The sequence below is a fragment of the Eschrichtius robustus genome, chromosome 3 (assembly GCF_028021215.1).
Source record: "Eschrichtius robustus isolate mEscRob2 chromosome 3, mEscRob2.pri, whole genome shotgun sequence".
NCBI lineage: Eukaryota > Metazoa > Chordata > Mammalia > Artiodactyla > Eschrichtiidae > Eschrichtius > Eschrichtius robustus.
The window spans coordinates 142726197-142751281 of record NC_090826.1 but is presented as its reverse complement, the minus strand read 5'-3'; the positions used below and the strand labels follow the sequence as shown (position 1 = coordinate 142751281).

Below are 25085 nucleotides of genomic sequence, written 5' to 3'. Positions count from 1 at the left end.
CCAGCATGATGTTGCAACAGCCTGTGGCACGCCGTGTGTTCTCCCAGGGAAGTTGTCCCTGGATCACGGGACCCTGGCAGTGGCGGGCTGCACAGGCTCCTGGGAGGGGAGGTGTGGATAGTGACCTGTGCTTGCACACAGGCTTCTTGGTGGCGGCAGCAGCAGCCTTAGCATTTCATGACCGTATCTGGGGTCCACGCTGATAGCCATGGCTCACGCCCGTCTCTGGAGCTTGTGTAGGCAGTGTTCTGAATCCCCTCTCCTCGTGCACCCCGAAACAATGGTCTCTTGCCTCTTTGGCAGTTCCATACTTTTCCCCAGACTCCCTCCTGGCTAGCTGTGGCGCACTAACCCCCTTCAGGCTGTGTTCACGCAGCCAACCCCAGTCCTCTCCCTGGGATCTGACCTCTGAAGCGTGAGCCTCAGCTCCCAGCCCCCACCCGTCCCGGCGGGTGAGCAGACAAGCCTCTCAGGCTGGTGAGTGCTAGTCGGCACCTATCCTTTGTGCGGGAATCTCTCCGCTTTGCCCTCTGCACCCCTGTGGGTGTGCTCTCCTCCGTGGCTCCGAAGCTTCCCCCCCGCCACGCCCCGTCTCCGCCAGTGAAGGGGCTTCCTAGTGCGTGGAAACTGTTCCTCCTTCACAGCTCCCTCCTAGAGGTACAGGTCCTGTCCCTATTCTTTTGTCTCTGTTTTTCCTTTTTTCTTTTGCCCTACCCAGGTATGTGGGGAGTTTCTTGCCTTTTGGGAAGTCCGAGGTCTTCTGCCAGTGTTCAGTAGGTGTCCTCTAGGAGTTGTTTCATATGTAGATGTAGTTTTCATGTATTTGTGGGGAGGAAGGTGATCTCCACGTCTTACTCCTCTGCCATCTTGAAGGTCCTCCTGTCTGAAATGATTCTTTTATGTTTATTTACCTATGTTTACATCTTCAGGACCCATGTAATATTTCTGGTATATAGTACATGGTCAGTGTACAAAAGTGGGGAAATTGGAGCCAAGGCACTTCCACTTCCCTCCAGGTGAGGAAAAAAGACCTCTCCAAGTTCTGGCTGAGGCGCCTATGGCGGCTGGCGCGGCGGCACTGGCTAACACTTTCAAAAGCACTCTTCATGTACTTGCTCATTTGTACATTAGGAGCTGTATGGAAAATTGGGAGATGAATGACAGGAAGCTAGATCTTGTAAAGGTGATAGTAGTAAATGGGTTGTGAGGCATGAGGAGATTGGTTATGCAAATCAGAGCATGAGGCGATGGGAAATCTTAGGTACCTCTTCTCAGTAATGAGATTTTGAGGCAACAGAATGTCATGTAAAGTTTATTAGGAATATTGGATCTGAAGTCAGAAGATCTAAAACTGAGTTCCAGCTCTGCCAATCACTCACTATTTGACCTTGGCAAGACTACATCTGGGTTGGTCTCAATTTCTATATCTATAAAAACAAACAATACCACCCCCCCAAAAAAAAATAAAAGTGAAGATAAAATGACATGGTGATTATGAAATCAGTTAACAAATTGTAAAACACTTAAGTGCCAAGTGTGACTGTTATGGTCAAGAATAGAGCTGTGCCTAAGGAAGATTATTTTGGCAACAGTGTGCATAATCAGTTATAATGAGGCAAGACGAAGAGCATGCAAGTGTTTGAAAAATATTAAAATGGCCCAAGCATGTGAGTGAGGGAGGACCTGAGCTAGGGTGGTAGCTGCAGCCATGGAAGAAGTCCAGGAGAAACTATAGACAAGTGTTAGGATTCGCTCCAAGCACAATCTCTCAAATATATTTCTGGGCATGACTGGGCTGGTACATTGTACACTGGATGGCATGTGCTCCAGTGTAGACCACAGAAAGAGCAACAAAGGAGCGAGGACTTACCTAACTGAGCTACTGTGAACCCAGCCCAGTTGCCCAAGGCCAACTTGATGCTAATGGCTACCAAGGTCTAGCTTTGGGGGCAGAGGAGAGTGTGGGTTAAGGGTTCAGGTGCAGGAGTCAGACCTAGGTTCAAATACCAGCTCTATGAGCTCTGTGATCTTGGGCATGTTATTTAAGTCTTTGTTTCCTTATCTGTAAAAATAGAGATACTCAGACCTATCCTGTGGTACATGTTATGAAGATTAAATAAATGTAATTACATATATCAAGAGTGTAGCCCAGAGTGCAGTGAGTAGTAAGATCTCTATACCAATAGTTATTATTATTCCTAGATCTTGAAACTATCCTGGAGCCAATGAAGCACATCCCAATTGGTGGTACAGTGAGGGACATGTATGGAGAGGGATTCAAAGAGGAACTGAATTAATTATGAATGATAGAGTCAGAAATGATCCCAAACAAAAGCTGGGATGTACCTAATCTTCAAGTCTGATGTCAGCAAAGATGCATCCCTTCTCCCCACATAGTAAGCTTCTTAAGTCTAATTCATATCATCTCCTGTTTTTCCCTATGGCTTAGCTCTACCTTCAGCGGCAAAACCCAGGCCTGTGTCTCATATTTCTGCTCAACGGTGGTTTTCAGGACCAGCCACTTGTGGCTTTTGGGGGGATACTTGTCCTGTGAACACAATGACTACCCATGTTTGATGGAAGCACAGTGGCTAAAAGCAGACTCTTTGGCTGAACCGTTAAAGCCGGGCAGCCCATGTGAGTGCCAAACAGAGACCAACAGGGTGGAAAGGATAACCCGAAATATACCCCCTCCCAAGTCTAAGGCCCGATGAGAGAGGGCCAGACAGCTCTTCAAACAACATGAACAGGAAGGAGTTGGTATGTTAAGATTTTTTTTCTCATAAAAACCTAACGCTGTACATGGTGACCCCCCCAATCACCATTTGTTAATTTTAAAAGAAATTAATGGAGTGGGGTGGAGCAGGGAGGACCAAAATATTCTGGGTGCTGAGGGAAACAGAAACACACGCACTGTGTACTCATAGAAATGTGACGGTTAGGGTCAGGATTGAACTAATAAGACCAACTCTTGTGTTTGGCTTAGGAAACCTGTTTCACTACCTTCTATGGTTTCACATCATTTGATCATAAGTGAAACTGGATGTCCTGGTTTCTCTTTAATATACCAGTGGAGGGTAAGTTAAACAAATAATACCCTTTGGACAGGTGATGTTATGCTGGAATATCAAAGAATGCTGAAATCTCGTTGGCTTCATACAACAATGGCTCGTTTCTTGTTATGCAAAGTCTACAGTGGTCCTCGTATCTTTCCTGGGCAGCTGTCCTCCACATGTTGGCACATCATTCTAGGCTGCTTCAAATTTTTGGCTTCTCCATTTCAACATAGGCTGCTAAGATCATTGAGGTGGGGCTGGGGCAGGGGTGGGAGGAGGGTTTGGAGAGTTGAGTGGCAGCAACTCATGTGGCCATGACTAACCTGAAGGTGGAAAAGCCCCTCTCATATGCCTGAAATAGAGGGGAACGGATACCGGTGAACAGTAGCAATGCCCATCAACTATAGTTCTTCAAACAACCCAGTTACCAGCTCTCACTTAACATTTTCCTTGTATTATGTCTTCAAGGAAAACCAAGTGAGTACTTTGAGTTTGTGAAATACTAAAAATTTTCAAGACCTTCTCAGGTTCTTTAATCAACATTACTTCCAACCTTTAAAATATATAGTTTATAGAGAAAGCTTTTTTAGAGTATGAAATAAATAAAACTTTTATTACTTGAGATGCAACACCCCTCCCATCTGGAAACTTCCTTGTTAGCCCTGTACCAAGTTCTGGGATGTGGGCTGGGCCTTGGAGGTGAGTTTGCGTTAAAATAAAGGACCTTTTGAGTACCTGTAGCTAAACCTGCCTGGATGGGATTTTAAAATAAAATAGTCCCAGAGTTTTATGATCTTAAACATATAGAAAAAAAGTGTTCTTTAGAAAAAAGTACAGCCTATTTCTGAGCTCTTTCATCATGGGCCACTGTGAGTAGTAGCTAGGGGTTATTGAGCATTTACTGTGTTAATTTACTGTGGCTAGTGCTTTGCATGTAGGTCTCATTTAAATTTTATAACACTCTAAGAGATACACTTTTATTATCCTGATTTTACACACAAAGAAACAGGCTTAGAGAGGTCACCTATCTGCTCCAGACCTTTACAGACCAAAGTTTGGACCCAGGTCATCTGACTTTAGAGCCCTCACCCTAAATCATTACCCTAGACTACCTTTCCAATGCTCTTAAAATAGGTCTTGAGGGAAATGGAGCAAATACTGCAGTCTGCATATAAACAGGTGCTCTCAAAACCAGCGTTGTGACAATCTGGGGTTCTTATATAGCCACTCAGTCCTAGAAAACTGCTGAGCAGTTATCCCCTGCCCTGAACATGCAGGCTGTGTTTCTAGAGGTCAGGCCTGTGGTTGGAATGCTGTTCTCTGAGCCTCTCACTAACAAAGCACTCTGTGTGTTTCTCGTGTCTTCCAGTTGACCATCCTCCAATGGAACCTTCCCAGTTCGTCTCAGTTGTCCCTAAATATCCAGACAAGATGGGATTCGATGAGGTAGGAAAGGTGTCTGTGTGTGTGTGCACGTGCACCTGTGCACATGTGTACATCATGCTTATATGTTTGTATCACAACACAAGCCTGATCACACGTCTGGGAGCCAGCCAGACCAGCTTGGCTGCTGAAAAGAAACCAAGGTCTTGGAAAAGGTTCTCAGTTTTTGTTGTGCCTCAGTTCACTTATCTTAAAAAAGGAGCATCATGGTAAAAGTAAATTAATGATTGAGTCAGAAAGGCGTTACTATTTAGTCATGAAAGTGATATTTTCTAGGAGCAGATATTGCCATATTTTATCAAGATTCAAGGGTAAGGTAAAGAAGATATATATTTTAGGTATTGGAGGACTTTAACTTTATTCTGAGTAAGTGGAAACCATTCTGGAACATTCTTTGCTTTATTTTCTCTCTGCTGTTTTTCCATGGGAAAAGATTGGAGGGCAGAGTTTAGAGGACAAAGAAAAAGTGAAAAAAGAAACCTATTCTAAAATTCTCCCTTTCGGCAGGCAAGAACTTCATGATAGTGCTCTGAGAGTCATATTTATCATTAAGTTTCAATTGTATAAAGAATGAAGCAGAAATATAAAGAGATGGCTGTCTTAGTAATATGCACAGCAGATACTTGGTGGGACCAGAATTGTGACTCCAAGTCACCGAATCCTTCATGGGTCCCTCATGTCACCTAACTGCTGATCAGTTATGGAGCTTGGTGGTCTAGAAGCTAGGACAGTGCCTCAGGAATCCACAGACTGAGATGGAACTTTTCTGTGAATTTTGGATATGTTATAAGACAAGCTTTGTGCTACATGCTCATTGCCACTGACTAATTGAAAGAAAATGCCTTGTTTACCCCCCTGTACTATGTCATACAGGTCCCCAAAGTACAGCCATCTTAAATTGCTGCTGGAACTGGAAATTGGGATTTATTCTATAAAATTTATTTGCAGGCAGACTTCAGGAATGGAAAGGAATATTTCATGAATATTAAGTGGAAAGGAATTAGCAGCTATTATGCTATTTCCACAGAGGGCAGGATGAGACAAGATGATTTTAAGTGTGGTAGAGAAGAATTAGACTAAAGTGTACAAAGTTCTATAAACAGTCAGGGCTGCAGAAAAGTTGGACCACCCCAGGCACTGAACCCACTTCCACATATTACTACAGCTTTCCTTCCCTGCAGCTCTCACCAGCTCTCAGGTCTCCAGGTAAAAGAACCCAAGGGTCTTTACATATATTCATTTTTCCCTTTATAAACACATTCCAATGAGGATCAAATCAGAGCAGATACAATGGGACAAAAGCAGGATCTTCTAGCGCTGGTCTTCCATTTGGAAGGACTGGGTCACTCTTAGAAGCCTTCTGGAAAAGGCCAACTCTGTAAAGGATGCAGATACGGGGACTCTACTCTCCTGAACCCTGGTAGTCTTCTCTCTGTTTGGAACAGAGATAGGATAGTGGAAAAAGGGATTTTCAGGGGCCTTTTCAACCTTCCCAGTACTCTGTGACCTTGTTGGTGGTGTCTGGGCTGCATTCGGCGGTGTGGCTTTTTGTTTGTTTACTATTCACTAAGTATGAGCAAGCCGTCTGTGTTTTTCCTTCATGGCTGCAATTTTTATTGCACTTGTCCTGGCAGGAACTGGGACAGGGTTGTTATTTACTAAAGTCTTCCCAGACTAAAGGTCTTGGATCTAAGGGGACTCTTTGTTGTATTTCTGTTAATTTTTTGTTTTTTGTTTTGTTTTTCTCTCCTGGAGTGACCTCAGGTAGCTCCATGTGAACACATGAGGAAATGCCCATTCCTTTCCATAGCCTTAAAATTGGGCGATGGAACATGGCCCATCACAGTATGATTCTAAACAGGAAGAAAATGAAATATAAATGAACATGACTCATTAAGTTTTAAAATCCCAGGTAACAAGGCAAATACAGTCACCACAGAAATTGTTTTTTAAAAAATAATTGCCCGGTTAGATAAACAACGGAGGTAATGAAATCATGACGTACCTAATCCACTTTGCTCTGATTCAGGTGGATGATTTCTTCAAAGAGGACATCTTGCTCCCCCCATCAGTTCTTTGCCCAGAGCTGTATAAATGGATAGAAGTGAGAATATTTTATAAGGAAGAGTTGAAATTTTAGTTAATTTAGCTTTTGATCCGGTAAAACATACAGCATCTCGATGATTACATTCAGAACGACTGTGTGAACCACAGCTTAACCCCCAGTAAAGTCTGAACTCCAGCCTGCTTATAAGACATAGTTTCTTCCTTATTATAGACAGCATAAAGCAAACTTTATCATAAATGACATATCATAGACATTTTAATCTGTACTGGTCTTGAGAGGTGAGGTTGTTCAACTCCCTCTTTTTTACAAACAAGGGAACTGGACCCTGGAACGTTAAACGTCTTCCTCAAAGTCATCTAGATGGGTCGTTAGGGTGAAGCCAATGTCATCCAGCGTATTCCTGGAGGGTTCTCCTTTCCCATGCTATTCAGTATTTCTTACTGGTAGCTGAAGTCTCCCTCTCTTGCAGGACTAGTTTAATGTACAAAGTGAGTTTATTACTGCTCGTAGAAAAGAACCTTAGTAAAGCACATAGATATCTGTAATAACATTCATGAGCCTTTGGATACTTCTATGGCTCCTTAAATCTGGGAATAATCAGGCCAGCCTCATTATCTGTGTAACTCCCTGTAGTAGCCTCAGGATATGTGTGTGTTTAGTGCAGTCATTGGGAATTTAGGAGCTAAGGTGAGGGGCTGCAGGAGGACCCGGTTCTCATGCGGGACAATCTGAATGCACATTTTTGGGACTTCATGGACCAGTATGTGTCCCCTCTATAAGGTTTCCCTCAGATCCACGTGATGTGGAAATGATGCCTTTTCCCAAAGGGCTACCACCAAGTGCAGGACCCTTTCTCTCTCTACTTCTTTCAGAAAAATTCTAAGGGAGTTGAAAACTTCTGGTAAAGAAGCTACTCAAATTAAGACCTTGGTAATTCAATTTGGAACCTTTGGAAAGAAAAGGAATTTGTTAAGACTAGATTTTTCTTATTCTTTGAATGACTTTAAATTTTTCTACAGTGGATATAAATAATAAGAATAGCTAATATTTTGTACCCAGGTGACAGGACCAGTATTATCTCAGTTTTACAGATGATGAAACTGACGCATAGGAACTGGTCCAAGGCAAACACTTAGTAAACTTATGTCTGCTGATAAATCTAACTATTTGCCAAACTTCTTCCTACCCCTTCATCTCATATGTTTTAGGTTTGCTTTACCTTTGGCCTCCTGAAGAATAACTTTTTGACCTAATATGAAATATAAACAAATCTTCACCACAGTTTTCCCTGTCTTTTCCACTCCTTATTCCAAAACTTTGTTCATTACATTTACTTTACTTTTCAAATAGCCTAGAAAAAGAGTTGAATAATCTGTGTTTCTTTTCCTTTTTTCTTCCTGCATTAGATTTTCATGATAAACCTGAAGCGCAGAAAGGACAGGCGGGACCGGATGTTACGTACCCTGTACGAGCAGGAGATTGAGGTCAAGATTGTCGAGGCTGTGGATGGAAAGTGAGTTGGGTTTTTTCCTCGAGCCCTTGCAGATGTGGTTGGAGTGGGGATGCACCCTCTCTGACAGAGGTTTAGTCTTGGTGGGAGGAATCTGCACTCATTGCAAGATAGACACGTCTTCACAATGCAGCCTACTTTGGGAAAACTTTATGACTCATAGTAGCTTATATATGTTAATTTCACTGAGTAGAGCAGAAATCCACTCACCATCCAGTGCTCTCTGGTCTTCATTATGCTGAAGGTTTGCACTGGACGTGATTTTCCACTGTCCCTGGGGGTTCTTCCAGTGGCTGTGGTGGTTTCCAGCCCCATAGTGCATTGGAAGGAATGCGATCAGAGTTGCATTCAGAGCTTGATTTAGAGCAAAGCGTCTAACCTTGGGTGACCTGAAGAAAGTAAATGGAAAAAATGCATAACAGTCTGTGTCTCCTGTTGCATGAGATGCTTGCCACAGTCTGCCTGGGCTGATCACTTTTCCCAGGAACATGGCAGGAAAGTCACATAGGGTACCTGGTTAGATTCCTTCAAGGGTTTTTGTTATTGATGTTGTTGTTCTGTTTTGCTTTGCTTTGCTTTTTTATTTGACACTGTTATTTCAAGGCATAGATATTTGCAAAACCTGCAATACCATGTTATATATGAATTTGGAATATGAATGTCTCTAAAGAGTATGACTAGAAGCTGTTGTGGAAGTTTTTGTGACTCCTTTAGAGAATCTCATCAGTGTTTCTCAAAGTGTGGCCTGGACACCCATGTCAGAGTCCCTAGGGGCTGGTTAAGAGGGCAGCTTCCTGAGTCCCAGAGCCGCTGAATTATGATCTGTAGGGAATCTTCATTTAAGAAGTCTCAAGGTGATTGTTTGGTAAGGTTGCCACATAAAATACAGGATACCCAGTTAAATTTGTCTCAAACATTGCATGGGTCTTATTTATACTAAAAAATTACTGTTTATCCGAAATATAAATTTGACTGGACATTCTGTGTTTTACTTGCTAAATCTGGCAACCCTATTCTTGGATGCACTAGAGTTTGGGAACCACTGTTTCAAATACCTCTAATAGCCCCAATCTCCTTCATAGGCCACACGGACCGAGGAAAACTAGTTGAATTGTGAGAGTTCTTTATACACTCTGGATACAAGCCTCTTGTCAGATATATAATTTGCAAATATTTTCTCCCATTTTATGTCATCTTTTCACTTTCATGATGGTGTCCATTGAAACACAAAAGTTTTTAATCTGATGAAGTCCGGTTTATATTTTTGTTGTTGCTTGTGCTTTTGGTGTCGTATCTAAGAATCCATTGCCAAATCCAAAGCCACAAAGACTTGGTTCTGTGTTTTCTTCTAAGAGTTTTATAGTTTTATCCTTTACATGTATCTCTTACACATTAGATCTTTGATATATTTTGAGTTAGTTTTTTATATGGTGTGAGGTAGGGGTCCAATTCATTCTTCTGTACATGGTTATCTAGTTGTCCCTGCACCATTTGTTAAAAGACTATTCTTTCATTTACTGAATTGTCTTGGCAACCTTGTCAAAAAATAATTAACTCTAAATATAAGGGTTTATTGCTGGATTCTCAATTCTGTTCCATTGATGTGTACACCAGTCCCTATGCCTCACAGTAGCTTCTTATGTAAGGAAGTATGAGTCCTTCAACTTTGTTATTCTTTTTCAAGATTGTTTAGGCTATTCTAGGTCCCTTGGATTTCCATATGAATTTTAGCATTAGCTTGTCATTTTCCACACAAAAAAAGACAGTTTGGATTTTAATAGGAATTGCATTGAAGCTGTAGATCAATTGAGGGGAGAATTTCTGTCTCAACAATATGAAGTCTTCTGATTCATGATCATGGGATATCTTTCCATTTATTTAGAGCTTTAATTCTCTGATGTTTTGTAGTTTTTAGTGTGCAAGTCTTCCATTAATTTTGTTAAATTTATTCTTAAGTATTTTACTCTTTTTGATGCTATGGTAAGTGGAATTGTTTCCTTAATTTAAGTTTTAGATTGCAAATTGCTAAGTGCATAGAAATACAGTTGATTTTTTTATATTGATCTTATATCCTACAACCTTGCTGAACTCATTTATTAGTTCTAATAGTGTGTGTGTGTGTGTGTGTGTGTGTGTGTGGTCAGGCCATTCAAGATGGCTCTTCTCTTGCTCTTTGTACATCTGCTTTACCAGTCTCTGCTTCACTCACATGACTATCCAATCCCCTTAATTATAGGGCTTAATCAGTAACTGCCTGCATGTTTGCCCCTGCCCCAGCTGCTGGTTTCCCTGGTAACTGATGAGAAAGCATGATGTTAATTCCCCCCTATAAATGGTAAACTCCTTCTCCCTGGAGTAGCGGAGATTTCTGTGGTGTCCTACCTGTTGTCTGCTGTACACAGTGGAGTGACGTTCCAGGACTGTTGGCTTCAGACTTGTAAGATTCCCCCTGTCCAGTAAACCATTGATGTCTCTGTGGCTGTGTCTGGGCTCTTTCTTCGGTCTCCAGGCTGAATAATTATAAAGCTTGCAGACCTATGGGGTGCAGTTCAACAATTGTCGAGCTAGCCAGGAGGCTGAGGAAACTCCTGTGAGCACCAAAATGTTGGGAACCAAGGACAGGTAATGAAAAGTTGTGGGGGTGATCTTGAGGTGTCTGTCCACTAGCACATGGGGCCCTGTGGCTGCTGTCCTTGATGAATGGGGGCTGTCAGGAGAGCCTGGATGGTCAAATCGGGACCCCAAGGTGTGGTATCCTACCAAGAGTGATGAAGGAGAGGAAGAAGATTGGGACGAGGTCAGAGGTCCCTTGTCCCACAGGATACAGATGGAGAGCAGCTCCTTTCCCCAGACTGGAGGCAACTGACCGCCATGAGAGATGTCTTTCTCTTCCATTATATTGATGATGTCCTGTTAACCTCAGAGTCTCTGACCAGTTTAGAAGCATCAGCCCCATGCTCATGGCTCATCTGACTGCACAGGGACGGCTAGTGAATACAAACGCTTTGTTTAGTTTACAACGTGTTACAGCAGGTGGAAGACATTACAAAAGGCCTACCGGAGTCCTGGAGCAACACAAAAAACCACTCTGCAGGATCTAGAGCAGCCGTGCACGACATACAGGAACCCCATGGACATCGATAGAGACCAAGGAACCCACTTTACCGGCCATGAAGTTGAGAAATGGGTCAATAAAAGTGACATACACTGGCATTTCCACCTGCCCTACAACCCCACTGCTGCCAGGCTAATCGAAAGGATAAATGGACTATTTAAACAACAACTGAGATGGGAAACTTGCCCTCTCAAGTTTCCAGGAGGCTAATTCAAGCCCTACAAACTAAAACTGAACATCCCAGGAACTATCATCCCAGTGCCTACGCCATGTTAACCCTGAGGCAACTAGTCGACATCATCCAAGTTCAGCTGCTGACCACCAACGGACCATTGCCAACTATTGGTCCGGACAATAACTCACTTTTGCCCTTCCACAGGATCTACCCTCAGGGGAACACATTAAAAAATGGCCCTGGGACTGGCAGGTAAGTCACCGGTGGTTTGGATTTGCCGCCCTGTGGGCAATAGGATTGGAAAGATTTCACCTAGCTTCTACCCGGCCTCACCTGAGACTACTAAGGTAATTAATCAGGACGCCCTACTGGAAAAAGACACCATTATATTATTCTTGTGATCTGTTGTTATACTGTCTCTCTCTAATTCAGCAGCAGCTGGGCTGTGGGGACTGAGGGTGGACAGGCCGTATGGTACAGCCGGCCAGGCAAAAAACCACAGGCAGGGGTATGATCTCGGAATGCTGCTACTGCTTATAATTTGCTTAATGGTCATAATCTCCCCTGTATTGTGCCTGTTGAAACATCACATTCCATCCCTAGCCTGAGTGCAGGGAATCTGTTTGAGGACTGGGCAAAAACAGTGGCCTTACTGCAAACTGAGTCTGATTACTGGGTCTGCAGTGAGATGCCAGAGAAAGCTGACCTCGTTAATGTGGCCATGTTGGGGACGACTGCAGAATCTCACCTTCTTCCTGTCCTGCAAGCCAAGCCCCTGGCTTACTCTTGGTACTCCTTAGCTGCTATTGTTTGTGTTGCATTTGTGGTGCTTGTTTGCAGTGCACCTCTACATACCTGAGCCCAGGGATATCTCAGAAGAGGGGCAGACCAAGACTGTAAGGGTCGTGCAGGGTACATAGGGGTGGAGTGTATGGTCAGACCACTCCAGATGGCTGTTCTCTTGCTCTATGTATATTCTCTGCTTGACCAGTGCCTGCTTCACTCACATGACTATCCAATCCTCTTAATTATAGGGCTTAATCAGTAACTTGCCCCCTGCCCCAGCCGCTGGTTTCCCTGGTAACTGATGAGCCCACGTGACATCAATTCCCCCTATAAATGGTAGCCTCTTTCGTCTCCTAGGTAGCGAAGATTGCTGCTGTGTCCTGCCTGTTGTCTGCCATACACGGTGGAGTGTTGCTCCAGGAACTTTTGTTTCAACTTGTAAGATCCCCTGTCCGATAAACCATTGGTGTTGCTGTCGCTGTCTCTGGGCTCTTCCTTCTTTCTTGAGACCAGGCAATTTCGAGGCTTGAAGGCCTTCAAGGTGCAGCCCAACAGTGTGTGTATTCCTTTGGATTTTCTCTATACAAGGCTATGTCATCTGCAAATGTAGATATTGTTACTTCCTCTTTTCCAACCTGAATATCGTTTTATTTTGTTTACCCAATTAAATTACCCTGGCTAGATCCTCAAGTACAATGTTGGATAGAAGTGGTAAGAGTGGACAGCCTTGGTTTGTTCCTAATATTAGGGAGAAGCATTCAGTCTTTCACCATTAAATACAATCTTAGCTGTGGAGTTTTCACAGATGGCCTTGATTGGGTTGTGTGTTTTTTATCATGGAAGGGTGTTGGTGTCTTAGTTTGGGCTGCTGTAACAAGTTACCATAGACCAGGTGGCTCAGATAACATTTATTTCTCGAAATTCCAGAGGCTGGGAAGTCCCAGAGAAGGGTGCCAGCATGGCTGGATTACAGTGAGAGACCTCTTCCTGGTTTGTAGGTGGCTATCCTCTTGTACCTTCATACAGCAAAGAGAGGAGGGAAAGCAAGCTCTGTGTCTCTTCTTATAAGGGCACTAATCTCATTTATGAGCATTGCACCCTCATGACCTAAGGCCCCACCTCCTAATAACATCAACATGTGAACTTGGGGGGAATATAAACATTTAATCCATATACAGTTGGATTTTTGTCAAGTTTTATGTCTATTGAGATGATCATGTGATTTTTGTCTGTTAATAATTAACAGACAAACATCACATGACTTTTTTTTCACATGTTAAACGAACCTTGCAATTCTGGGATAAATCCCACTTGTCATGATGTATAATGCCTTTTATGTGATGCTGGATTCTGTTTACTTGTATTTTCTTGAGGACTTTTCTATTTATATTAATAAGCGATATTGGTCTGTAGTCTTCTTGTTATGGCTTTTTCTGGTTTTGGTATCAGGATAATACTTCATAGAATGAGTTGGGAGGTGCTCCCTCATCGGTTTTTGGTAAGAGTTTATGAAAGATTGGTGTTAATTCTTTACATGTTTGGCAGAATTCTTTAGTGAAGCTATCTGGTCCTGGACTGTGTTGTGGGACATTTTTTTTTTTTTTTACTAATTCAACCTCTTTACTTTGTTATATGTATACTCAGAATTTCTATTTCTTGAGTCAGTTTGTATCTTTCTAGCAATGTGTCCATTTTATCCAGGTTATCTAATTTGTTGGTGTATAATTGTTCATAGTATTTTCTTATCCTCTTTACTTCCATAAGGTCAGTAGGGATTGCCCCCTCTTTCTTTCTTCATTTTAATAATTTGAGTTTACTCTCTTGTATTTGGCTAAAGGATTATCAATTTTGTTCTTTCCGAAGAACCAACTTTTGGTCTTGTTTTTTCTCTACTTTTCTATTCTCTATTTCATTTATTTCCACTTTAGTCTTTGTTTCCTTCCTTTTGCTTGCTTTGGGTTTACTTTGCTCTTTTTCTAGTTTCTTAAAATGGAAAAGCAGATTATTTGAGTTTTTTTTTTTTTTTTTAAACATAGGCGTTTGTAGCTGTAACTAGCCCTCTAAGTACTGCATTAGGTGCATCCTGTAAGCCTTGATATACTGTGTTTTCATTTTCATTTGTCTCAAAATATTTTCTTATTTCCTCTGTGGTTTCTTTAACTCATTGGCTGTTAAGGAGTGTGTTGTTTAATTTCACATATTTGAATTTTCCAAGTTCCTATCAATTTTTAATTTCATCATGATTGTGGAACATACTTTGTATGATTTCAGTCATCGTTTTAAGTGTACTGAGGCTTTATGGTCTGTATAGTCTTTATGGTCTAACATATGGTCTTAGAGAATGTTACACGTACAGTTGAAGAATGTGTATTTTGCTGCTTCTGGGTAGAGTGTTCTATAAATGTTAGGTCTAATTGGTTCTGTTTCCTGGCTAGTTCTATACATTACTGAAAATGGAGTATTAAAGTCTCCCACTATTTTTGAATTTTCTGTTTCTCCTTTTAGTTATGTCAGTTTGTTTCATGTTTTTAGTCTATTGTAAGATGCATATGTATTTATAATTATGTCTTCCTGATGGATTGACTCTTACCGTTATAAAATATTCTCCTTTGGTAATTTTGTCTAAATTTTTTTGTCAGATATTACAGCAGTATAGTTCCTCCAGCTCTCTTGTGGTTGCTGTTTACATGGTATATCTTTCTCTATCCTTTTACTTTAGACCTATTTGCCTTTGAATCTAAAGTCTGTCTCTTGTAGATAGCACATAGTTGGATCGTCTTTCTAAAAACTCATTCTGCTAAGCTCTATCTTTGATTACAGGGTTTAATTCATTCACATTTAATGTGATTACTGATAAGGTAGGATTTACACCTGCTGTTTCCTATTTGTTTTCGATACATCTTATGTCTTATTTGTTCCTCTATGCCTCCATTCTTATGAGGCATAAGAATGTCCAGTCTTTTATGTTTAAAAGATATTTTCTACTTTAACATTTTAATTCGTTTCTTTTCCTATATATATATTTTAGTTATTTTCTCAGTGATTGCCCTGAGGATTACAATTAACATCTTAATTTATAGCAATCTAGTTCATATTAATACCAACTTCCTAGAAGAAAACAGGGGGGAATAAACTCCTTGACACTGGCTTAGGTGATGATTTTTTGGATTTGACACCAAAAGCAAAGGTGACAACAACAAAAAATTAAACAAGTGGGACTGTATCAAACTAAAAAGCTTCTGCACAGCAGAGGAAACCATCCAAATAAAGAGGCAGCCTACCAAATGGGAGAAAATATTTGCAAATCATATATCTGATAAGGTTTAACTTTCAAAATATATAAAGAACTCGTACAACTCAATAGCAAAAAAAAAATGTGATTTAAAAATGGGAAGAGGATCTGAATAGAGATTTTTCCAAAGAACACATACAGAAAACCAACAGGTATTGATACATGAAAAGTTGAGCAACATCACTCATCATCAGGGAAATGCAAATCAAAACCACAAGATCTCCCCTCCCACTTATTGGACTGTCTGTTATCAAATAGACAAGAAATAACAAGTATTGGGATGGATGTGGAGAAAAGGGAACCCTTGTTCACTGTTGGGAATAAATTGGTGCAGCCACTGTGGAAAACAGATGTTCTTCAAAAAAAATAAACTACCATGTGACCCAGCAATTCCACTTCTGAGTGTTTATCCAAAGGAAATTAAAAAACTAACTCAAGGATATATGCACCCCCATGTTCATTTCAGCAATATTTATAATAGCCAAGACATGGAAGTAACATAATGTTTGACAATGGATGAATGGATAAAGAAAATATGTGTGTATATATACAATGGAATATTATTTGGCCATGAAAAAGAAGGAAGTCATGCCATTTGTGACATCATGGATGGACCTTGAGGGCATTATGCTAAGTGAAATAAGTCAGAGAAAGACAAATATGATATCACTTATATGTGGAATCTAAAAGCACACAAAACAAAACTTGTAGAGAACAGATTCGTTGCCACAGGTGGGATTGGGAGGTGGATGAAATAGGTGAAGGGGTAAAACGTATAAACTTTTTTATAAAATAAGTCATGGGATATAGTATACAATGTGGTGACTACAGTTAATAATACTGTATGGCATACTTGAAAGTTGCTAAGAGAATAAATCTTAAGTTCTCATCACAAGAAAAATTTGTAGCTATGTGGTGATGAATGCTAACTATACTTATCATGGGATCATTTCACAAAATATACAAAATATTGAATCCTTATGTTGTACACCTGAAACTAATGTTATATGTCAACTATTCCTCAATAAAAAAATACCAACTTAACTTCAATACTATATAAAAACTTAGCTACTGTATAGCTTCATTCCTTCCCCCCTCCTTTGTTCTATTGTTACACAAATTATTTCTTTATACATAATGTTCTTTATACATTATTTGCTCTTATTGCGTTATGCAGCTATAATTTAAATCAGATAAGGGGAAAAGTTATAAACAAAAGAACACTTATATTATTTGTATTTATTGATACCTATGCAGTTATATTTACCAGTGCTTTTCTTTCTTTATGTGGATTTGAGTTATTCTCTAGTTTCCTTTCATGTCAGCCTGAGGGATTCCCTTTAGTATTTCTTGTAGAGCAGATCTACTAGTGACACTGTTTTTGTTTATCTGAGAATATCTTAATTTTTCCATTTTTGAAGGCTAGCTTGACTAGATATAGAATTCTTGGTTGATGGTCTCTTTCAGTCAGCGCTTGAATATTATCAATCTTCTGCCTTCTGGCCTCCACAGTTTCTGATGAGAATCAGCTATTAATCTTACTGAGAATACTTTGTATGTAGTGAGTCACTTCTCTCTTGCTTACAGGATTCTCTCTGCATTTTTATCTTTAACCTTTTTTAGGTCCAAAGGAAAGATGTACACATGCACACAATTTCTCTTCTGATTCCTTCCTGTCCTCATCCCTTCCAGTGTTTAATAGTATTTAAGCTTTCTATTAGCCACTCTCCTTCATTAGGAAAATACTTTTTCAAAGTTGTCAATAGTGATGATACTTAAGAACTGTGTTGGGCATTGCAAGGGGTATATAAAGTATAAGACCCTTTCTGGTCTTCACAAAACTCATAATGCTACCACAACACATTAACCCTGAGGAACTCCTAAGGAATAATGGGAAACATGAGGAGTCCTTCTCAGTGTGCAAAAAGGCTCTGGGGAATATGCAGAACTCTTCCTTCTGGCTTCTGTGGTGGGGGCCTCTCAACCTGTTAATTTTGGGGCATGTTCTGTCTTGCAGGGCACTCAACACAAGCCAGCTGAAGGCCCTGAATATTGAAATGCTGCCTGGATATCGAGATCCCTACTCCTCCAGGCCTCTAACTAGGGGTGAAATTGGCTGCTTCCTTAGCCACTACTCTGTCTGGAAAGAGGTAAATAATGCTTCATTTCAATGTGCAGTTCTTTAATGAGGAGGAAGGAGAGTGGGACCTTGTAGGTGAACTAGGGCCAGATATAAAGTGAACCCATAACTGTTCTGGGAGTGTGCTTGGAAGCTGTCATTGCCTTATGTCTCCCTCTGACACAAGGCCAGTGACAAACAAGGAAGGGCAGCCTTGGTGCCACTTGGGATGTTGATAGGGGAAGACACCCACGTTCTGGGGACCACACTCCTAGTGATGCATCCTCATCCTTAGTAGGAGTGCCTTGTGTTTAGCTAGCATGTCATCGTTTATTAAGTGACTCAGTATAAGAAATCACCCGGAAGTCATGTGAGATGGGTTAGGAGAGATGGGCCCATTTTACCCAAGGGAAAATAGTTATTTTGTTCAGGCAAGAAGGGGCAGAGCCAGGTCTTGAACCCCTGTCTTACAGATCAGACGTTGATAGGGGTGGTATTGAAGTGTGGGGTTCTTGGTTAAGGGTCAGTTCCCACAAGAAAAGAGAGTCCCCAAAGAAAGTCCTCTTGAAAGGGCCTTCTCCCTTTTAATGATCCAGTCTATGCCTATCTTTTTTATTCAAGAAACTTTGTTTTATAAACTTTAAATTTTATAGGAAAAAATATGTAGATCATAAGATCCTGGCCAATGACATTTCACAAATTAAATAATACAGCCAGGTTAACCAGCACCTACATCAAGAAACTGGTTACCATCACCCCAGAAGCACAGCCCTTCTCTGTATTTTTTCCTAGCCATCAGTTCCCCAAGGGTGACCACTCTCCTGACTTCTAACAGCACAGAATAGTTTTGTCTACATTTATCCTTTTATTATGTGTACACACCATATGGTTCCATTCAATCTCTCAACATTACATTTGTGAGATTCACCTATAACTTTGCATTTAACTGTAGATCATTTACACTCATTGCTGTAAATACACCACAGTTTATTTATCCATTTTACTGTTGACGGACTTTTGCTTAGATTCCAGTTATGAGCTATTACATGTTGTGCTACTATACTTTTGACTTTTTGATACCTATTTTTTATTAGATAAATAAGTATCAACTTTTCATAGGGTATCTTCCCACTGACCTTTACAGGTAATTGACCGAGAGCTGGAGAAGAGTCTTGTTATTGAGGATGATGTGCGTTTTGAACATCAGTTTAAGAAGAAGCTCATGAAGCTGATGGATGATATTGATCGAGTCCAGCTGGATTGGGAACTGATGTGAGTGACAAGATGACAAGCTGTTCAAAGAGTACTGAGAGGCTTTCAGTTCTTTCCAAGGGGCAGAGAGCCCCAGCTTGTAGGAGATGCAGCTCAAGCTTCCATTTACCTGGTTTTCTCTCCATAAATGTTCCCAGAAACAAGAAGTGAGTAGAGGATAACCATTGGATTTTGCATCTCTATGCTCTTCAGGGTGCGAAAGAAACTTTGGGAGATTCTTTGAGACCTGGAGTCTGCCTGCAGATCAGGGGCCTTCAGACTGAGTGTTCACCTGGAAACACAGCAGAAATCCACTCATGAACCAGTGTGGTACATGGAGGGAGTATGTAGAGGGAGGACGCATTCAAGGGCAAGGTTCCTGTGTCACACTTGAGCCTCATCTCCCAGGAGAACAGGTTTCCTCTGTAGCCTCTGATGGTGTGGGAGGTTTGGGAGGTCAGTGGGAGAGCTCCTGTTGGGGAGGGAAGCTGTGCAAACAGGGAGAACACTGAAGTCGGGCTTAGTGGAGGCTCAGAGGCTGTCTTAGAAAAACCAGGCTCATCAAGGGAGTACTGGCTCCGAACTGACAATTTAGTTAATGCTCGTTGTCTGCTACCTCTGGGAATTGAGCTCTCTCTTGCTCTCTCTTTTTCTTTTTACGCTAAGATGACACTTTTTACTTCTCTCCAATGAGGCAGAAAGTTCCCAAGCATTATGTTCACTTCCCAGCTCTGTGTCAAAGGCAGTTTCATCAAATCAGAGGCTGTTCTTTCGGAGCAGCTGCAGCAGACAAGCTGTCTCTGCTCCTCCCATCCTCAGAGGGAAACTTAACTATGGGCCCGGGTGGAATACTTGTTCTCTTAGAAAATGTACCATTCCGAGCTCAAAAGAAACCCAGTAATGGCTCAAGTAACCTGTGGGAAATAGACCCAGGACTATGTAATAAAGAGACTGGCACCCTGTCATGTGATTAGATTGTGCACTGTCTCTTCAGATCATTGTTCCTAAAATCCTCCAGATGTCCCCGCACCTCAGCCTTTCTGAATCTATGGCTCTGCAGCCTGTGGTTAAGGCCCCACAGGCATGGAGCCCGAAAGCTATTTTGTGCTTACATGACATGTGCAAAGGTGATTTTCACTTAAGCCTTGGAATCACAGAGGACTGGACTTGGGGATTCTAAGGCTTAGAGGTGACATACATCCCAGTTCACTTCCAATTTGGTTGATGCATTTCTCAGGACAAAGTACCAACAGATCCAAGAAAGAAAAGTTATTGTCCTGGTAAGGATACAGGAAAAAAAGATGTTTCCTAAATTTCCCAGACTGATCAAGTCCAAATATTCCATTGAAATCTATTATGTAATCATAAAGAATTAGTGGTTTCAAATTTTTCACATCTCATTTTCTGAAATGAATAAGGCAAATGTTATTGGAACTCAAAACATGAAACCAGATCGACTGTCTGTGACTGCAGTGTTAAGTTTCTCCAGAAAAAGAAAACAGTAAGTGGGAAGAATAGAACAAGCCATTGAAATCATCTAGGGCAGCATGTCAGTAGAAATATAATGTGAAAAACATCATTTAAAGTTTTCTAGTAATCATATTAAAAAGATAAAAATAGGTGAAATTAACTTTAATAATACATTTTATTGAATCCAACATATCAAATATTAACATATAATCAATATTTTAAAACTATTAATGAGATAGTCTATATTCTTTTTTTCATACTGTCTTCAAAATCCAGTATGTATTTTATGCATATAACACATCTCAATCCAGACGCTAAATTTCCAACTGTTGAAGTAAACTGTAGTCCTACTGAAATAATACATTTTGTCTAACAGAAAATATTATTTTATACATCTTCAATTTTTTAATTACAATTTAAATTTAGTAAAATTAATAAATTGAGTACAAACTCAGTTCCTCAGTCACTCTGGCCACATCTCAAGGGCTCAGTAGGATTTTCTCTTCCACTTGGTACATGAGAGAAGTTCAGGCTCTTTGCTCTGAAGAGACAGTGGCTGAGAGACAGGTATATTTGTCCTCAGAAGAACTGAAGGTGAACATAGACTTATTCTACAAATCCTAGGATGTTTCGATAAGTGGGATCCCTTGAATGTTGAAAGAGATAGTTTTAGGGCAAAATAGAGCAAGTCAGCTTTACCTAGCAGGTGGGAAGCCGTACCTCCTCAACTTGGTCCAGGCAAGCGGAAACGACTAGGCTCCAGACAAAAGTAATGGATCACAGATGCATGAGTAGACTAGGGAAGGTAGGAATGGCTGAGGGTACATCCTGTGTTGCAGAAGTTGTTCATGGAAGACAGGACCCAGGAGGAAGCATAGGCAGAGCTGGTGAGAGGGAGAAAGCCAGGCAGGTGTTGTCATTTATTCTCCCCTGGAGGAAACCCCCTTGGGGCTACTCTTGGCTTCCTAGGTCTTTTACTGTGGACTGTATCTTTCCCAAAGCATTTTCTGTCTTATGTTTACCACCAGAATTTGGAGAACTGTGCAGAAAATATCAAGTCCCCAGGCTGAAACTCTGGGGACTTGAAAGCAAACTCAGGATTCTCACATCTGGCCTTTCCAACCACTGTAAACACAGCTAGAAATCCTATACCATCTTTGGGAAATGATCTGAAAGACCTTTTTTGTCATGAAGTGTTTTTTATTTTTATTTTATATTGGAGTATAATGGACTTACAATGTTGTGTTAGTTTCATGTGTATAGCAAAGTGATTAAGTTATAATTTTCAGATTCTTTTCCCATATATGTTATTACAAAATATTGAGTATATTTCCCTGTGCTATACAGTAGGTCCTTGTTGATTATCTATTTTATATATAGTAGTGTGTGTGTGTTAATCCCAACCTCCTAATTTATCCCTCCCCTCCACCTTACCCTTTTGGTAACCATAAGTTTGTTTTCTAAGTCTGTGAGTCTGTTTCTATTTTGTAAATAAGTTCGTTTGTATCATTTTTTTGGATTCCACATATAAGTGATATCATATGATATTTGTCTTTCTCTGTCTGACTTAATTCACTTACGATGATAATCTCTAGGTCCATCCATGTGGCTGCAAATGGCATTATTTCATTCTTTTTTTATGACTGAGTAATATTACACTGTATATGTGTACCACATCTTCTTTGTCCATTCCTTTGTCAATGGACATTTAGGTTGCTTCCATGTCTTGGCTCTTGTAAATAGTGCTGCTCTGAACATTGGCTGCATGTACATTTTTGAATTACAGTTTTCTCCGGATTATATGCCCAGGAATGGGGTTGCTAGATCATATGTAGTTCTCTTTTTAGATTTTTAAGTAACCTCCATGCTGTTCTCCATAGTGGTTGTACTAATTTACATTCCCACCAACAGTGTAGAAGGGTTCCCTTTTCTCCCCACCCTCTTTAGCATTTATTGTTTGTAGAATTTTTGATGATGGGCATTCTGACCAGTGTCAGTTGATACCTCATTGTAGTTTTGATTTGCATTTCTCTAATAATTAGTGATGTTGAGCAGCTTTTCATGTGCTTTTGGCCACCTGTATGTATTTTTTGGAGAAATGTCTATTTAGATCTTCTGCCCATTTTTTGATTGGGTGGTTTGCTTTTTTGATACTGAGCTGCATGAGCTGTGTGTATATTTTGGAGATTAATCCCTTGTAGGTCACATCATTTGCAAATATTTTCTCCCATTCTGTACATTGTCTTTTTATTTTGTTTATGGTTTCCTTCGCTGTGCAAAAGTTTCTAAGTTTAACTAGGCCCCATGTGTCTATTTTTGTTTTTATTTTCATTACTTTAGGAGGTGGAACCAAAGAGACATTGCCGTGATTTATGTCCAAAAGTGTTCTGCCTGTTTTCCTCTGTTTTATAGTATCCGGTCTTACATTTAGGTCTTTAATACATTTTGAGTTTATTTTTGTGTATGGTATTAGAGAATATTCTAGTTTCATTCTTTAACATGTAGCTGTCCAGTTTTCCCAGCACCACTTATGGAAGGGACATCTTTTCTCCATTGTATATTCTTGCCTCCTTTGTTGTAGATTAATTGACCATAGGTGTGTGGGTTTATTTCTGGGCTTTCTATCCTGCTCCATTGATCTATATGTCTCTCTTTGTGCCAGTAGCATACTGTTTTGATTACTGTAGCTTTATAGTATAGCTGGAAATCAGGGAGCCTGATCCCTCCAGCTCCGTTTTTCTTTAGGGTCTTTTGTGTTTCCATACAAATTTTAAGATTTTTAATTCTAAATCTGTAAAACATGCCATTGGTAATTTGATAGGGATTGCATTAAATCTGTAGATTGCCTTGGGTAGTATAGTCATTTTGACAGTATTGATTCTTCCAATCCAAGAACATGGTATGTCTTGTCATCTTCGATTTCTTTCATCAGTGTCTTATACTTTGTGGAGTTACAGGTCTTTTGCATTCCTAGGTAGGTTTATTTCTAGGTATTTTATTCTTTTTGATGCGTTGGTAAATGGGATTGTAACCTTAATTTCTCTTTCTGACCTTCCGTTTCTAGTGTATAGAAATGCAACAGATATCTGTGTATTAATTTTGTATCCTGCCACTTTACAGAATTCATTGGTGAGCTCTAGTAGTTTTCTGGTAACAGCTTTAGGGTTTTCTATGTATAGAATCATATCATCTGCAAACAGTGACAGTTTTACTTCTGCTTTTCCAATTTGGATTCCTTTTCTTTTTCTTCTCTGATTGCTGTGGAGGACTTCCAAAACTACGTTGAATAAAAGTGGCAAGAGTGAAAATCCTTGTCTTGTTCCTGATCTTAGAGGAAATGTTTTCAGCTTTTCACCATTAAGTGTGATGTTAGCTGTGAGTTTGTCATATATAGCCTTTATTATGTTGAGGTAGGTTCCCTCTATGACCACTTTCTGGAGAGTTTTTATCATAAATGGATGTGGAATTTTATCAAAAGCTTTTTCTGCATCTATTGAGATGATCATAATGGTTTTTATTCTTCAGTTTGTGAATGTGGTGTATCAAACTGATTTGTGGATACTGAAAAATCCTTGTATCCCTGGGATAAATCCCACTCGATCATGGTATATGATCCTGTTAATGTCTTGTTGGATTTTGTTTGCTAATATTTTGTTGAGGATTTTTGTGTCTATGTTCATCAGTGATAATTGGCCTGTAATTTTCTTTTTTTGTAGTATCCTTGTCTGGTTTTGGTATCAGGGTGATGGTGGCCTCATAGAATGAGTTTGGGAGTGTTCCTTCCTTTGCAATTTTTGGAACAGTTTCAGAAGGTGTTAACTCTTCTCTAAATATTTGATAGAATTTGCCTGTGAAGCCGTCTGGTCTGGGATTTTTGTTTGTTGGGAGTTTTTAAATCACAGTTTCAATTTCAGTACTTGTGATTGGTCTGTTCATATTTTCTATTTCTTCCTGGTTTAGTCTTAGGAGATTGTACCTTTCTAAGAATTTGTCCATTTCTTCTAGGCTGTCCATTTTATTGGCATATAGTTGATAGTAGTAGTCTCTTGTGATCCTTTGTATTTCTGTGGAGTTGGTTGGAACTTTTCCTTTTTCATTCCTGATTTTATTGATTTAAGCCCTCTCCCTTTTTTTGTCTTGTTGAGTCTGGCTGACGTTTTATCAATTTTATCTTTTCAAGGAACCAGCTTTTAGTTTCATTTACCTTTTCTATTGTTTTCTTTGTCTCTATTTCATTTATTTCTGCTCTGAGGTTTATGATTTCTTTCCTTCTACTAACTTTGGGCTTTGTTTGTTCTTCTTTCTCTAGTTGCTTTAGGTGTAACGTTAGGTTGTTTGAGATTTCTCTCGTTTCCTAAGGTAGGATTGTATTGCTATAAACTTCCCTTTAGGACTGCTTTTTCTTCATCTCATAGGTTTTCAATCAATGCGTTTTCATTTTCATTTGTCTCTAGGTATTTTTTGATTTCCTCTTTGATTTCTTCAGTGATCTATTGGTTGCTTAGTAGCACATTGTTTAGCCTCCACGCGTTTTGTGTTTTGTTTTGTTTTGTTTTTTTTCTTGAAGTTGATTTCTAATCTCATAGTGTTGTGGTCAGAAGAGATGCTTGATGTGATTTCAATTTTCTTAAATTTACTGAGGCTTACTTTGTGGCACAGCATGTGATCTATCCTGGAGAATGTTCCATGTGCACGTGAAAAGAATGTGTATTCTGCTTTAGGATAGAATGCTCTATAAATATCAATTAAGTCTATCTGGTCTATTGTGTCATTTAAGGCCTGTGTTTCCTTACTGATTTT

General features: G+C 40.1%; 1 protein-coding gene across 2 annotated transcripts in view; it reads left to right on the top strand.

The window, feature by feature from the left end:
* Positions 1-25085, top strand: part of COLGALT2 (collagen beta(1-O)galactosyltransferase 2) — a 139656-nt gene that overhangs the window by 96521 nt on the left and 18050 nt on the right. For both annotated transcript variants that reach the window (XR_011073645.1, XM_068541389.1), the window contains exons 7-10: positions 4426-4502; positions 7974-8080; positions 17463-17595; positions 18709-18836. Coding sequence is in view for 1 of the 2 variants with exons in the window: in XM_068541389.1 (XP_068397490.1) it covers positions 4426-4502; positions 7974-8080; positions 17463-17595; positions 18709-18836 (445 nt within the window). In the remaining variant the exon portion in view is untranslated. The remainder of the gene's footprint in view (positions 1-4425; positions 4503-7973; positions 8081-17462; positions 17596-18708; positions 18837-25085) is intronic.